At 46.3% G+C, this 14,172-nt stretch overlaps 1 protein-coding gene across 4 annotated transcripts in view; it reads left to right on the top strand.

Annotated features, from left to right (window-relative positions):
- chek1 (checkpoint kinase 1) overlaps nucleotides 1-14,172 on the top strand; it is a 50,236-nt gene that overhangs the window by 5,360 nt on the left and 30,704 nt on the right. For all 4 annotated transcript variants that reach the window (XM_038779179.1, XM_038779177.1, XM_038779178.1 and 1 more), the window contains 2 exons: nucleotides 9,312-9,376; nucleotides 11,387-11,456. In XM_038779179.1, coding sequence (XP_038635107.1) covers nucleotides 9,312-9,376; nucleotides 11,387-11,456 — 135 coding nt within the window. The remainder of the gene's footprint in view (nucleotides 1-9,311; nucleotides 9,377-11,386; nucleotides 11,457-14,172) is intronic.

The following is a 14,172-nucleotide window of genomic DNA, read 5'->3' as shown; positions in this document are numbered from 1 at the left end:
GGGTGATCTTGTAGAGGTCAATAAAATAATGAGGAGCATCGATAAGGTAGATAATCAGCATCTTTTCCCAAAGGTAGAGGAGTCTAGAACTAGAGGGCATAAGTTTAAGGGGAGAGATACAAAAGAGACCAGAGGGAAAATTGCTTCACACAGAGGGTGGTGAGCATCTGGTATGGCTGCCAGAGGCAGTGGTAGAGGTGGGTACAATTTTGTCTTTTAAAAATCAGTTAAACAGTTACATGGGCAGCGTGGGTATAGAGGGATATGGGCCAAATGTGGGCAAGTGGGACTGGCTTAGTGATAGAAACTGGGTGGCATGGACAAGCTGGGCCGAAGGGCCCGTTTCCATGCTGTAAACATCTATGATTCTATAAAGTTGCCAATGGCGGGGGAGTCAAGAACCAGGGATCATATTCTCTGGATACGGGGTAGACAACTTACGACTGAGATGAGGAGAATTTCTTCATCCAGTGAGTGGTGAGCCTGTGGAATTCACTACTGCAGAAAGCAGTTGAGGGGGATTTCCAGTGATGTGCTGAAGTGGCGGGTCAAAGACACGCCAGAAGTGGCGGAAAGAACCACGAGAAGCAGGTGGAACAAACGGCGGACCCATGAGGCGAAGGAGCCCCGGTCACCCAGGAGACCGGGTGGCCATCAACCCGACCATCAGCACCCCCAACCACCACCACCTGGAGACAGATGGGAGAACTTCCTTATGAAGGAGCTGACCGCCATGAAAGAGGTGATCAAGGCAGAAATCCAGGTTGCGGTGGCAGAGGTGTTGGCCACCATGCAAATGGCAATTGGTGGGCTGGGGAAGAAAGTAGAGACTCTGGAGAGGATGATCCTCGACCAGGATGGACCTGAACGACAGAATCGTCATCTTGGAGACAGCGTGAGAAGGTTGGTGGCGGCCCAGGGGAATGTCGAGGGCCAAGAAAACAGGTCCCGACTCAAAATATTCAGATTGTGGGCCTGCTGGAAGGCATCGAGGGCAGAGATCCGACGGGCTATGTCACCCAAGTATTGGGCAACCTAGTTGGGAAAGATAGCTTCCCCAGAGCTTGACAGAGCACACCGGTCGCTCAGGCTGAGACCCAAAGCCATGGAGCAACTGAGGCCGATGGTTGCAAAGCTCCACCAATATCAGGATCATGAGAGGATCCTGCGGTGGGCACGCCAGATGAAAGCGAGCACCTGGGAAGGACATAAAATCCGAATTTATGAGGACATTGGAGCTGATCTAGCAAAACGCAGGGCTGAGTTCAACCAGGCGAAGCCGACCCTGTACACGAACGCGGTGCGATTCGATAAGCTGTTCCCAGCCAGGCACTGTGTCATGTGCCAGAAGAAACAACATTACTTTAACAAATGAATTTGTCCAAGCCAACAGCCTGAGAAAGGGAATAGAACAGGAAAATTAAGTTGATTTTTGTATGGGAGACATATCTGAATGAGAAGAACTGACTGCTGACTGCAGGTAAGAAAGGGCTGGGTGGGACAGACGTGTACCATTCATGCTACGGAATGAGGGCTTCGGAGAGTAGCCATATTGATTAATAAGATGACGAGGTTCACTGAGACAAGGACTGTTATGGACAAAGGGGAGCGGTACTTCATGGTCAGCGGTGTCCTAGACGGGCACCGGTAATCCTGGTAAATGTGTGCACGCTCAACTGGGAAGGCACATGTTTCACAAAAAAGGCCATGGCGGAAATCCCCGACCTTGACACACACACCGACGGATCATGGGGGGGGGGGGGGCGACTTCAACTGTGTATAGGACTCACTGTCGGACCGATCGAACCCCAGATCGGGGAAAAGGACGGACATGGCTAGGGAGCTTGGAACATTCATGGAGCAGGTGGGGGCGGTGGACCCATGGCGGTTCCTTCACCCCGGTGAAAAGGAATTCTCATTCTTCTCACCGGTCCACAAAGCGTACTCGAGGATAGTCTTCTTTGCAGTGAGGAATGTGGTGCTTCCTGGAATAGTACGGCTGGACTACTCCACGGTAGTTATCTCCTACCACGTTCCACATTACGTGGGTGTGAGGTTGGAGATGGGCCTTGCCCAACGCCTCGCGTGGAGGTTGAGCACGGACCTATTGGCCGATAAGGTCTTCTGCCACAAAATATCAGAAGCCATAGGTGAGTACTTTACAAATAACTGGAATGGGGAAATCTCATCTTCCATGTTCTGGGAGGCATTGAAGGCGTGATTAAGGGAGAGATTATAGCCTACAAGGCACAAAGAGATCGGGAAAAGAGGGTAGTCAGGAAACAACTGATCGACTCCATTCTGGAGGTCGACATAGTTCTCCGAGGCCTTGATCGTGGAGTGTCTGGCGGAGAGGAAAAAGCTGCAGATGGGCTTTGACATGCTATCCACCAGGAAAGCAGTGCACCTTCTCTCAGACACTGGGGACCTTCGACAAACGCTGGGAAAGAGCTGGCTCACCAGCTGAGAAAGCAGGCAGCCACAAGGGTGATAACGCAGGTGAAGGATAGCAGAGGCAGGCTGCTAATCGAACAAAAAATAGGCCAATCAAGCATTTGAGACCTTCTACCGAGGGCTGTGCACCTCCGAATCCCCCAAAGGGGATGAAACGGTTCCTCGATGGACTGGGCATGCCAGTCATGGGGGACGATAGATGGAGGGAGCTGGAAGTACCAATATGACTGGGAGAGATCATGGAGAGCATCAGCTCCATGTAGCTGGGGTAGGCACCGGAACGCAACAGGTTCCTGGCGGACTTCTATCCAAAATTTGCACCAGCCCTGGCCCCACACCTGGGGGACATGTTCGCAGACCCGCTAGCAAGGGGTGCCTTGCCTCCTACGCTAACACAGGCCACGATATTGCTGATACCCAAAAAAGACAAGGACCCGACGGAATGCGGATCATACAGATCCATTTCGCTGCTTAATGTAGATAAGATACTTGTGAAAGTCCTGGCCAAGAGATTGGAGAACTGCATACCAGAGCTGGTCGTAGAGGACCAGATGGCTTTGTCAAGGGTAGGCAGCTAACTGCGAACATCTGGCGGCTGCTGAATGTAATTATGATCCCATCCGGGGAGAGAACACCAGAGGTGATCGTCTCTCTGGGCACAGAAACGGCCTTCAACACAGTTGAATGGAAGTACCTCATTGAGGTACTGGAGTGGTTTGGTCTAGGGACAGGGTTCACCTCGTGGGTGAAATTCCTGAACAACGCTCCCAAGGTAAGCGTTTGGACCAACGGCACTAGCTCTGAATATTTCCAGCTGCACAGAGGAACAAGGCAGGGATGCCCACTGTCCCCGCATGTTCGCCCTGGCAATTGAACTCCTAACAATCGCCCTGCGAGACCCGAAAAGCTGGAAGGGTATCCAAAGAGGGGGGCAGAGAGCACAGTGTCGCTCTATGCGGATGATCTGCTCCTCTACGTCTCGGACCCACAGAACGGCCTGAAAGTAATCATGTAACTTCTCCGGCTACAAACCCAACCTGGGCAAGAGCAAGGCATGCCTGGTGAACCCGAACGGGGGAGAGGCCGAGCTGGAGGGACTACCATTCAAACTAGCCCAAAACAATTCCCGCTACCCGGCGATCTAGATAGCCCAGACTGGACACAGATTCGCAAGTGGAATCTGACCAGCTTGGCGGAGGAAGTTCAGAAGGAACTACAGAGATGGGACACGCTCCCACTCCCTGGTGGGGAGGGTGCAGACAATCAAAATGAACGTGCTGCTGAGGTTCCTCTTCCTGCTTAGTTCCATACCGATTTTCATCCCCAAGACCTATTTCCACAAAGTAGACAAAATGATCACAGCATGTGCGTGCGTGTGTGCGTGCGCGCAGTATGTACCGAAGGATCCCTAAGTCGACGCTGCAAAGGAGGAAAAACATGGGCGGTCTGTCCCTGGTTTCACAGGCTGGAGGATTCCTCTGCAAGGGAACCACCCTCCGAGCCCTCGCCACAGCAGCACTCCACCCCCTCCCCCACAAACAATGTACACATCCCAGTGGTGGTAGCCACTTTGAAAACATGGAATCAAATGAGGCAGCATTTCGGTTTAACTGAGATGGCCCCGATCTGTGGCAACCACAAATTTCCGCCAGCCATGCTTGACGCCACCTTTAAAAAATGTAGATAGGACAGGGGGAAGCTAGCGGTCATGGACTTTTACATAGGGGACAGACGCGCGACTTTGGACGAGCTGATGGAGGACTTCGACCTGCCAACAGGACAGGAACTCCGGGACCTCCAAATTAAACACTTTCCTCAAGGAGACGCAAGATACCCCAGGGCCCCGGGAGACACAGTATTAGGGGAACTAATAAACATGGACAGTAGGAGGGGGGGTTAATGTGGGAACACATACAGATGGGTTGCTGGACAGGGAAAGACTACCACTGGATGAAGTCATGGAAATGGGAGGATGAGTTGGGGCCAAGTGGGTTGGGGACTCTGGAGCGAAGTACTGAGTGGGGCCAACTCCACCTCCTCCTCCTCCTCTTGCAGTTTAAAGTGGTGTACAGAGCTCACCCAACCAGAACCTGAATGAACAGGTTCTTCCCAGAGTGGAAGATAAATGTGAACGGTGCAAGGGATGCCCGGCCAACCATACCCCCATGTTCTGGGCTTCCCCCCCAGACTTGTAGGGTTCTGGACAGCCTTCTTCGAGGCTATGTCCAAGGTTGTGGGGTGTAAGATTCTCCTTATCTCTCGATCATAGATCAGTCTCAGTCCGGTTGAATAGGTATAAGAAGCACTCTTTATTTCTTTAAGAATTCATTTGATACCTTTGCACAAAATTAAATCGAAAAACTTTTCTGTGAGTACATGAGTACATTGAAATGTCCTTGAGACACTGAAGAGTGAAAGCAAAAACGTCAAAATAATAGTGACTCTAGATTTACAAATTAAAAATAATTTCAACAAAAGGCCTTTTTAAAAGTAATGTACACGGATGCTTCAAGGTCCGACAGCTAAAATTCTTCTCTCTAATCAGTCATACGGATCACATTCTTAAGGGAATCCTTATCTGGGTTTAGCCCCTTACTTAGTTTCATTGGCTCTAATTCTCAGCTGAGGCTTTCTGATTTATTCAAACAACTGTCTGTCACTTTGAACATGATTTATTATCCAGGCATTGATCATTACTTAAAATTCACCAATGTCCATCAAATTAATTAAATGTCTACATGCATCTGCCATGTATCCCAATTCTGCAGAGATAATGTGCTTGCACTAACTTTGCTTTTGATACATTTTTATTACTAAACGTATTGTGGAACAAAGGCCTATTCATTAAGCAGGCCTTATGAAAGTGTCTTTTGAAACACTATTAGCTTTGACCAGCAATTCTCTTTTTCTATCTGAAACCATGACTTTGGCTTTGTGGATATTCCACTTTCTGTCTTAAGTACTGAATTTAAAAATTATACTGCATCAATTCTTAAACGTCCTCAATGAAGCAATTAATAAATGAATAAACCTGTGATCTGTCATGGAGTGAGGGTGGAGCCGTGCCCGAGAGTGGCAATCTCTGGGTTATCGGACCAGCCAAAACGACACATAGGGAAGATGGCTGACGCCCTAGCTTTTGCTTCCTTAGTCACACACCGGAGAATCCTGCTCAGCTGGCAATCAGCGGCATCACACACAGCTGCAAACTGGCTGGCACACCTGTCGGAATTTCTCTATTTGGAGAAGATCAAGTACATCATCAGAGGAGCGGACGATGGCTTCCACAAAACGTGGGGACCATTCATCAGCCTGTTCCAAGACGTATTCAAGGCCAATAGCGACTAGGAAGAGGGGTGGAGGGGAGAAAGAGAGGATGGAAGACAAGGGAAGACAGACGAGGGGTGGGGGAGGAGAAGGGAACTTAAGGGAATCATAGAACAAAGTATAGGCGCACTACTGGATACTGATCTACCAGAACTTGCTCTCCAAACCTCTGCAGCTCTCCCCATCCAGAAACCTTGGATAATGCAGCACAGTGGTTAGCACTGTTGCCTCACAGCACTAGGGACCTGGGTTTGATTCCGACCTTGGGTGACTGTGCAAACTCCACACACATTCTCCCCATGCCTGCGTGGGCTTCCTCCGGGTGCTCCAATTTCCTCCCACGGTCCAAAGACGTGCAGGTTAGGTGGATTGCCCCTTAAGTGTCCAAAGGTTAAATGGGGATAGGGCGAGGGATTGGGACTAGGTAGGGTGTTCTTTCACAGATTCGGTGCAGACTCAGTGGGCCCAATGGGCTCCTGCACTGTAGGGATTCTATGATTCTAATGCTCTGGGAGCCTGTGTCCAAATCTCACCATGGCAGATGTTGAAATTTGAATTCAATTAAAAAAAACTTGGAATTCATCATCTAATGATGAGCATGATACGGTCATTGATTGTTGTAAAGCCCATCTGGTTCATTATTGTCCATTAGGGAAGGAAATCTTTCTTCCAGACCTGGTCTGGCCTATATGTGACTCCACACCCACAGCGATGTGATTGACTCTCTATGGACAATAAATGTTGGCCCAGCCAGTGACACCCACAACCCCCGAATGAATTCAAAAAAATCCAGCACATTAGCCTGGACATTGGAATTACGTGTACGTGCACCTGTCACTGCAAACAGCTGAAGGAAACACTTTGGGACTAGAGATAAGAGGCAATATCTAAGTGATCATAATGGACATAAACACCTTCGGAGTGCCACTTAGTGTCAGTTTGCCAGGTAGTGTCAGATTGCCAGTCTGTCTCCAGCCTATCTCGTCTCGACGCCCATCACGTTTTTGGATTGTTCCCAGCACGGGGCAATTACCCTCTGGAGATTTGCACTTCTGGGCGATTGCTGTGCAAATCTTACCCATGAACTCCCAAGAGGGGTTCCCAGTACATTTTTAGGGTACCCCGTCCCTTCCAATCCGACACATGGGGAGTTCGAAAGTGATGGCCCGTAAATTCTTTGCAGGTTTGAGCTGATGCTGCCCATGCTTGGTTGCAGAGTTTTGGATTTGGAATCACAGCTTCCGGATGAGGGATAAATCATTTAGGACTGAGATGGGGTTTACTCTATTTACTCAAAATTATGAATATTTGGAACTCTGTCCCAGAGGGTTGTGGATGCTCAGTATATTTAAGAATTAAATCAGGTTTTGGAGCACTGATAAAAGGATAGGGTGAGGTGATTGAGTTATGTAAAAGTCCAATCATTGTTGCATGGTGGAGCTGGCTGGAGGGGATTCAGTCCAGCTATGTGAATAAGGTGTTAAATATCTATCCAGGCGTGGGACTATGTTCAAATATTGCACAGATGTGGGCTTTAAAAAGAATTTCAATAATTGAAGGGCATGGGGAGAAACAATCTAATTTATCTAAAGGAAGAGACTAGATTGATTGGTTAGACTGGTGTAAGAGGCTCTTCTAAGAAATTGAGAGAAGCTGACTTTTAATTGTGCCTTTCCATGGCACTGAGGTCGTCAAGATTTTCTTTTTATTCCTTTCAGGAGATGTGGGTGTGACTGGCTGGGCCAGCAATTATTGTAACAGCCTCCCCGAACAGGTGCCGGAATGTGGCGACTAGAGGCTTTTCACAGTAACTTCATTTGAAGCCTACTCGTGACAATAAGCGATTTTCATTTCATTTCATGTCCATCCTTAATTGAACAGAGTGGCTTGCTAGGCCAGTTAGTAGTCAACCACATTGCTGAGGGACGGCAGATTTTCTTCCCTAAAGGTAAAGCGGGTGGGGTTTTATGACAATTGATGATGGTTTTTAATTCCAGATTTTTGTTGAATTCACCATCTGCTGCGATGGGATTCAAACATAGGACCCCAGATCATCACCCTGGGTCAAACTAGTCCAGTGACAATATCACTACGCCACTGCCTCCCCCTCCTGCCTTGCAGTGATTGAGTGGTGGCATTGCAAGAACAATGAAATCAGTTAAATGTAAAGTGAAAGTATCAGTGAAAGAATGGGAAGGATTGTTTGATGTTTGGAGAAGATGACCTGATGTAAAGAATACGGAGGACGTCGCAGCCTGAGGGACTCTTCGTGATTTGGGCCCTTGCTGCTAAACTGAACCATAATCTTGTCTTTTTCACAGCCTGTTACGAAAGACTGATACTGATATCTTGACAAGTTACGCCTCATGAGCAATACAAAGCTTTCAATCGTTAATGATTTTGTGTATTATAAAATAGCACAAACTAAGGAATGCCTATCTGGATCCTAAACTTGCCCTGATTTTTAGACAATTGACTGCTTTATGCCAAAAGCTGCTTATCATCTGTAACCATTAGTCTTGTAAATGATGCTGATTTTGTCCACGGTGGTGTATTGGAATGGAATCAGTCACTCGTGAGAATGGCATTACTGTGGTGCGCATTTCTGAGCTTGCTTGGGCAGCCGGGTAGAGGAAAAAAAGGAATACATTTCCATTCATTTCATGAGTTGATGAGGCGGACGTTACCATGTGGAATGTTTCTAACAGCACTCTGGAGACTAGAATGTTTGCTCTGGTGTTTGGTCTAAACTAGGTCTGGAAATAGGGATTAAAGTTAAACGATTAATTCTGATGTGAAGTGAGGTGCTTCAATTTCAGATGCAAAAGTTTTTAATCATTCAATGACTGGCTGAATTCAAATGTGACAAAGTAGAATTGCGAAGCAGGAGTGTTATGCTAAAGCTGTATCAAACCTTGGTTGGACCACAGTTAGAATACTATCTTGTATACAGTTCTGGTCACCAAATCATAATACGGTTATCTAGGCACTGAGCAGATTTAAAGGATGATGCCAGAAATTCATGAGGGCACAAAACAGGAATGGATTGACCGGCAGGGTATATCTTCTCTTTGGGTTTGTGTGTGTGGGTGTGGGGTGCCGTTTAATAGAAGGCTGAAGTGCTGCCTAATGGAGGTCTTTAAATTTCTGAAAGGTTTTGATAAAGTGAACTTTGCGAGAATGTTTCCTCTTGTGGGGGAGTGCATAACTAAAGGCCACTGATATGAGACGGTCACCAAGAACTCCAGTAGAGAATTCAGAAGAAATTTCTCCCAAAGTGTAGTGAGAATGTGAACCTCGATACCACAGGCAGTGGTTGAAGCAAATAGTGTTGATGTATTTAAAAGGAAACTAGACGAGCAACAAGTGAGAAGAGAAAAGAGGATTATCACGCTAGGTTTGGAGGAGGAAAGATGGGGGAGGCTGAAGTGGAGCGTAAACACTGACGTGGCCTGTTTCTATGCAGTTTATCCAATGTAACCCTCTTATGATAGCAAATTAAGGCAATGATTTGATTTGTATTCCTACAGAACCTGACGTGGGGATGCCTGAAGTGGATGCACATAGGTTTTTCCAGCAACTGATAGCAGGAGTGGTGAGTATTGTTAATTCTTCATTGAATGGAGGCCGAGTCAATCACCGTCCACCACCGTTAAATTGAGCAAGAGCTCCTTCACTCACTTTGGAAAAAGATTTTGCTTGTGAACCTGTATGGGTCTAAGCTATGTACACATTTTTGTGTGATTCATGGGATAGTCTTTGTTCCTTTTGAAAGTGCTGTCCAGTACTCTTTTTTCTGGTATGTTTGATGACCGTATTGGCCCAGGAAGTAATTAGTAAAGGTAACAGAATGTTATCATTTATTGCGATACATATTTAGGGAGGTTATGCTTCAGTTGTACAGGGCATTGGTGAGACCAGAGCTGGAATACTGTGTGCAATATTGGTTGTCTTATTTAAGGGAGGAAGGATGTAAATATTTTGGAAGCAGTTCAGCGAAGGTTTACCAGACTAATAACGAATGGGTGGGCTGTCTTGTGAGAAAAGGTTGGACAAGTTGAGTTGGTATCTACTAGAGTTTAGACGAGTAAGAGGCAACTGATCAAAACCTTTAAAGTGAGGGGTCCCTTGACAGGATGGAAGATTCTTGTGGAAGAATCTAGAACTAGGGGTCACTGTTTAGAATTAATGGGATGATCCACTTAAAACTGATGTAAGGTGAAATTTTTCTCTGGTCATGTGTCTTTGGAATTCACTTCCGAAGCGGTGGTGGAAGCAATGTCTTTAAATTAAAAAAAAAAAAAATCCAATTAAGGGGCAATTTAGTGTGGCCAATCCATCTACCCTGCACTTCTTTGGGTTGTAGGGGTGAGACCCACGCAGACATGGGGAGAATGTGCAAACTCCACATGGACAGTGAGCCGGGCCAGGATCAAACTCGGGTCTTGGCACCTTGAGACATCTTTGAATATTTTTTAAGATTGTGGTGAATAGGTTCTTGGTAAGCATGGGGGTGATAGGTTATCGGCAGGTAGGCAGGTTGCAGATATGAGGTTGCAATCAGATCAACCATGATCTTATTAAGGGCAGCAAGGTGGCACAGTGGTTAGCACTGCTGTCTCACGACGCTGAGGACCCGAGTGCAATCGCATCCCCGGGTCACTGTGTGGAGTTTGCACATTCCCCCTGTGTCTGCATGGATTTCACCTCCACAACCCAAAAATATGTGCAGAGTAGATGGATTGGCCACGCTAAATTGCCCCTTAATTGGAAAAAAGAATTGGGCACTCTAAATTTATTTTAAAAAAAACAATGATCTTATTAGATGGTGGAGCAGGCTTGAGGGGCTGAATGGCCAACACCTGCTCCTTGTTCGTATGTTTTGGACCACTTCCTCCTCATTCCCTAACCTGAAAGATTTTGCCAACTATGCTTCCAATTCCTAGTTTCCCCTTGCCTTCACATGGTCCACCTCTGACTCTGTATTTCCCTTCCTCGATTTGAACATTCAGATGAAGGTCATCAACCTGAAACACTAACTCTTGTTTCTCTTCCTGCAGATGCTGCTGGGCATTTTCTGTCATTTCAGATTTATAGCATCTGCAATATTTAACCTTTGTAATGTTAATCCTTTGCCTTTTTGATTTTATATTATTTTAAACTCTGATGTGTCGAATGGATGCAACAGGGGGATTTTCTTTATGTAACGTTGCAGTGTGGCAATAGGTGGATTGTGGAATGCGTACTTGCTTGCGCACGCATTCTAAATGAATTTTGTCTGCCAGAATTTGACTTGTCCGTGCAGCTAATGGTGTAAGGTCCAAGATGACTGTTTTCCTGTTTCAAATGAGGAACAACAAAATAAGTGTTGGAAGCTCTATCCGAACCCAAAGCAAATCGATGTGCCGTAAATTAGATGTCCCAAGCTGTGGCCCAACAAACATAGCTGGGCCGTTAGCCCTGCCAATGTGATCCTCAAACATGTTCTTTTGGACTTGTAATCCTCACTTGTGTCTGTACCCTTGCCATCTTTTATGAGTCTGGAGATTTGGAGAGAGCTGTCAAATAATTCAAAATAAAAGCCTCTGCCGTTGCCTTTTTCCAGGAATACCTCCACAGTATTGGAATTACGCACAGGGACATCAAGCCGGAGAACCTGCTGCTCGATGACCGAGGTATAGTGCGCAATGGCAAAACATCTTTAGTGATGAGAAAACACAAAGGCCAATCTTTCTTCATGTGCTACACTCACTACATTTCTGGGAAAGCTTCAGCTTGAATTTTCACAACAGAAATCCGATTAGTAATGAACAGTGCATGGTGTGTAACTGATGTGGGTAATGAGGGAAGCACAACTGAGTGTGAACAACGAGGTCAATCTTTGGAGCATCACACTCTTCCTCTGACAGGCTGTGCTAACTAGCTTTATAGCAGCTGATGGAAGGTACGGGGGGTTTATAGGGCTCCCACATGCCACAACAGTAGGGTGAGGGAAGAGCCAGCAGCTGCGAGTGTCCTGCTGGATGTCGGGCCAGATTTCGGAGCTGCTGCTCCAGTCTGCACTTGCTGCTACTGTCTGGAGCGGGGCTTGAGCTCTGCACTTATTGACTGCTAAGTGAAAGGCATGTTCCTCACATAAATATGGTAAAGAGATTATTTTATTCTCGCTGAAATATATTTGGCACCTCATTGGTTTATCTCGACGAGATTCAGTATGAGGATGACATATAAACTTCACTAAAAGGACTGACCAGTTGACGCAAGGAAAGCTGGTTATTTGGCTCAATCACCATCACTGATGAAAGATCAGACCTCATTTAGAAGAAACAGGTGGTCTCAATACCTCTGAGCTAGGGAGGGCATAAGCAACCAATGTTCCCACCTCTGATTATTGTCCATTGGTTTCCATTACTTATAAAAATGCTGGTGTAAATGGTAGTTGAACAAAGGCTACATGTCCTCTTCAGCTGATTATCTCACCAATACTTTTGTATCTCAATGTGGGGGTGGTCCCTTTAGGCGGCCATTAGTTCCTCACTAGTGCTTATGCTCAGTTTGTGTCACTGCTTTCAGCAAGTCAATTGGATGGAAACCAAATTATTTCAAGCTGATTTTTTGTTGGTCTGCAATAACCTGCAATACTGTTCAAGGAAAATGGTGGGAATAAGTTATTTTATGGTGCTCAACCCTTTTCATTCCCTTCTTCTGAAGCTGGTGGTGCATGGGTAAAAGTGCTGTGAGGAATGATCCGTTGGCTAAGTTTTAATTATTCAGTGCAATAAACAATTATTGCTCTAACTGTGAGATTCTGTGAAATCTTTAGATACTTATGCTTACCCTGTGATCTATCTTAAGCTTGTCTCTCCTTCCCATGGTAATGGTGTCCTGTCCTGAGGTATTTTCTTTCGTTGACTAGTGCCCTTGAACATATTGCTCTGCTACCTTCACATCTCGGTTAAGAGTCCCGTTGTAGTTCAGAACTGGAATATTGAACAAAATAGCACAGGAACAGGCCCTTTGGCTCTCCAACCCTGTACTGGTCATGATACCACCCTTGGCCAAAGCCCTCAGCAGACGTCCCATTCATACACAGGGACCCTTTCTCTGCAAACAAAAGGAATATGTTCAAGCCTTCTATCTGTTTTGAATTACCAAGAGCTTGGGGAACCTATAGTTCCACACTGCTTTCTCTATGGCAACCCCATGTACTTACCAATCACTCAGCACCCCTTTCTCATGTACAATAAATTGTTGCGATTGTTTGAAATTTGACATTCTTGGATTTGTCCTGATGAGTGCAAGATGTAAAGCTTCAGCAGTATGCCTCCCTTCAGCGATTATTCCATAGCATTTGCAGTGCAGAAGGAGGCCATTCGGCCCATCAAGTCTGCACCGGCCCTTGGAAAGAGCACCCTATTTAACCCCACACTATCACACTATCCCTGTAACCCAGTAACCCCACCTAACCTTTTTGGGGGGACGGGACACTAAGGGCAATTTATCATGACCAATCCACCTAACTGCACATCTTTGGACTGGGAGGAAACCCACGCAGACACGGGGAGGACGTGCAGACTCCGCACAGACAGTCACCCAGCAGGGAATCGAACGTGGGACCCTGGAGCTGTGAAGCAACTGTGCTACTGTGTTGCCCAAGGCTAACCTCTGATTTTTATATTCATACCAAACCTCGAAAATTAAATTGAGATTTTTATAAATAATAAAAACCCTTTAAAATCAGATTGAGATATGCCTACATCTGTAATCATGTCCAGGCACTAAACAATATTGTTCCAACATGTATCTTCTGCGTGCAGTAGCATGGAGTAAATGGCGGCAAATGAATATCAACACGTATCAGTGTGAGGTGTTAAACTTTGAAATGGAAGAAAGACTTGCATTTGCAGAGCACCTTTCACGACTACAGGATGCCTCAATATGCTTTATATCCAATGAAGTATGTCAGAAATGTAGTGGCCATTGGAATGTATTGCAATGTGCCTATTTGTGCACAGCAAGCTCCCACAAACAACAATGACAATGGGTGACCAGCTGTTTTTGCAATGTTGAGTGAAGGATAAATATTGACCAGGAAACAGGATAGCTCTCCTGATCTACTGGAGGGAAATTAGTTGTCAAGCTTGGCTGAACCACACTTTTGGGGTGCTGTTTGCAGTTTTGGTTGACTTATTTAGATGTGAATGATCTACAAGGGCAGCATGGTAGCATTGTGGATAGCACAATCGCTTCACAGCTCCAGGGTCCCAGGTTCGATTCCGGCTTGGGTCACTGTCTGTGCGGAGTCTGCACATCCTCCCCGTGTGTGCGTGGGTTTCCTCCAGGTGCTCCGGTTTCCTCCCACAGTCCAAAGATATGCAGGTTAGGTGGATT

This window comes from Scyliorhinus canicula, chromosome 19 (assembly GCF_902713615.1).
Source record: "Scyliorhinus canicula chromosome 19, sScyCan1.1, whole genome shotgun sequence".
NCBI classification, from domain to species: domain Eukaryota; kingdom Metazoa; phylum Chordata; class Chondrichthyes; order Carcharhiniformes; family Scyliorhinidae; genus Scyliorhinus; species Scyliorhinus canicula.
This window is presented reverse-complemented; position numbering and strand designations above follow the sequence as displayed.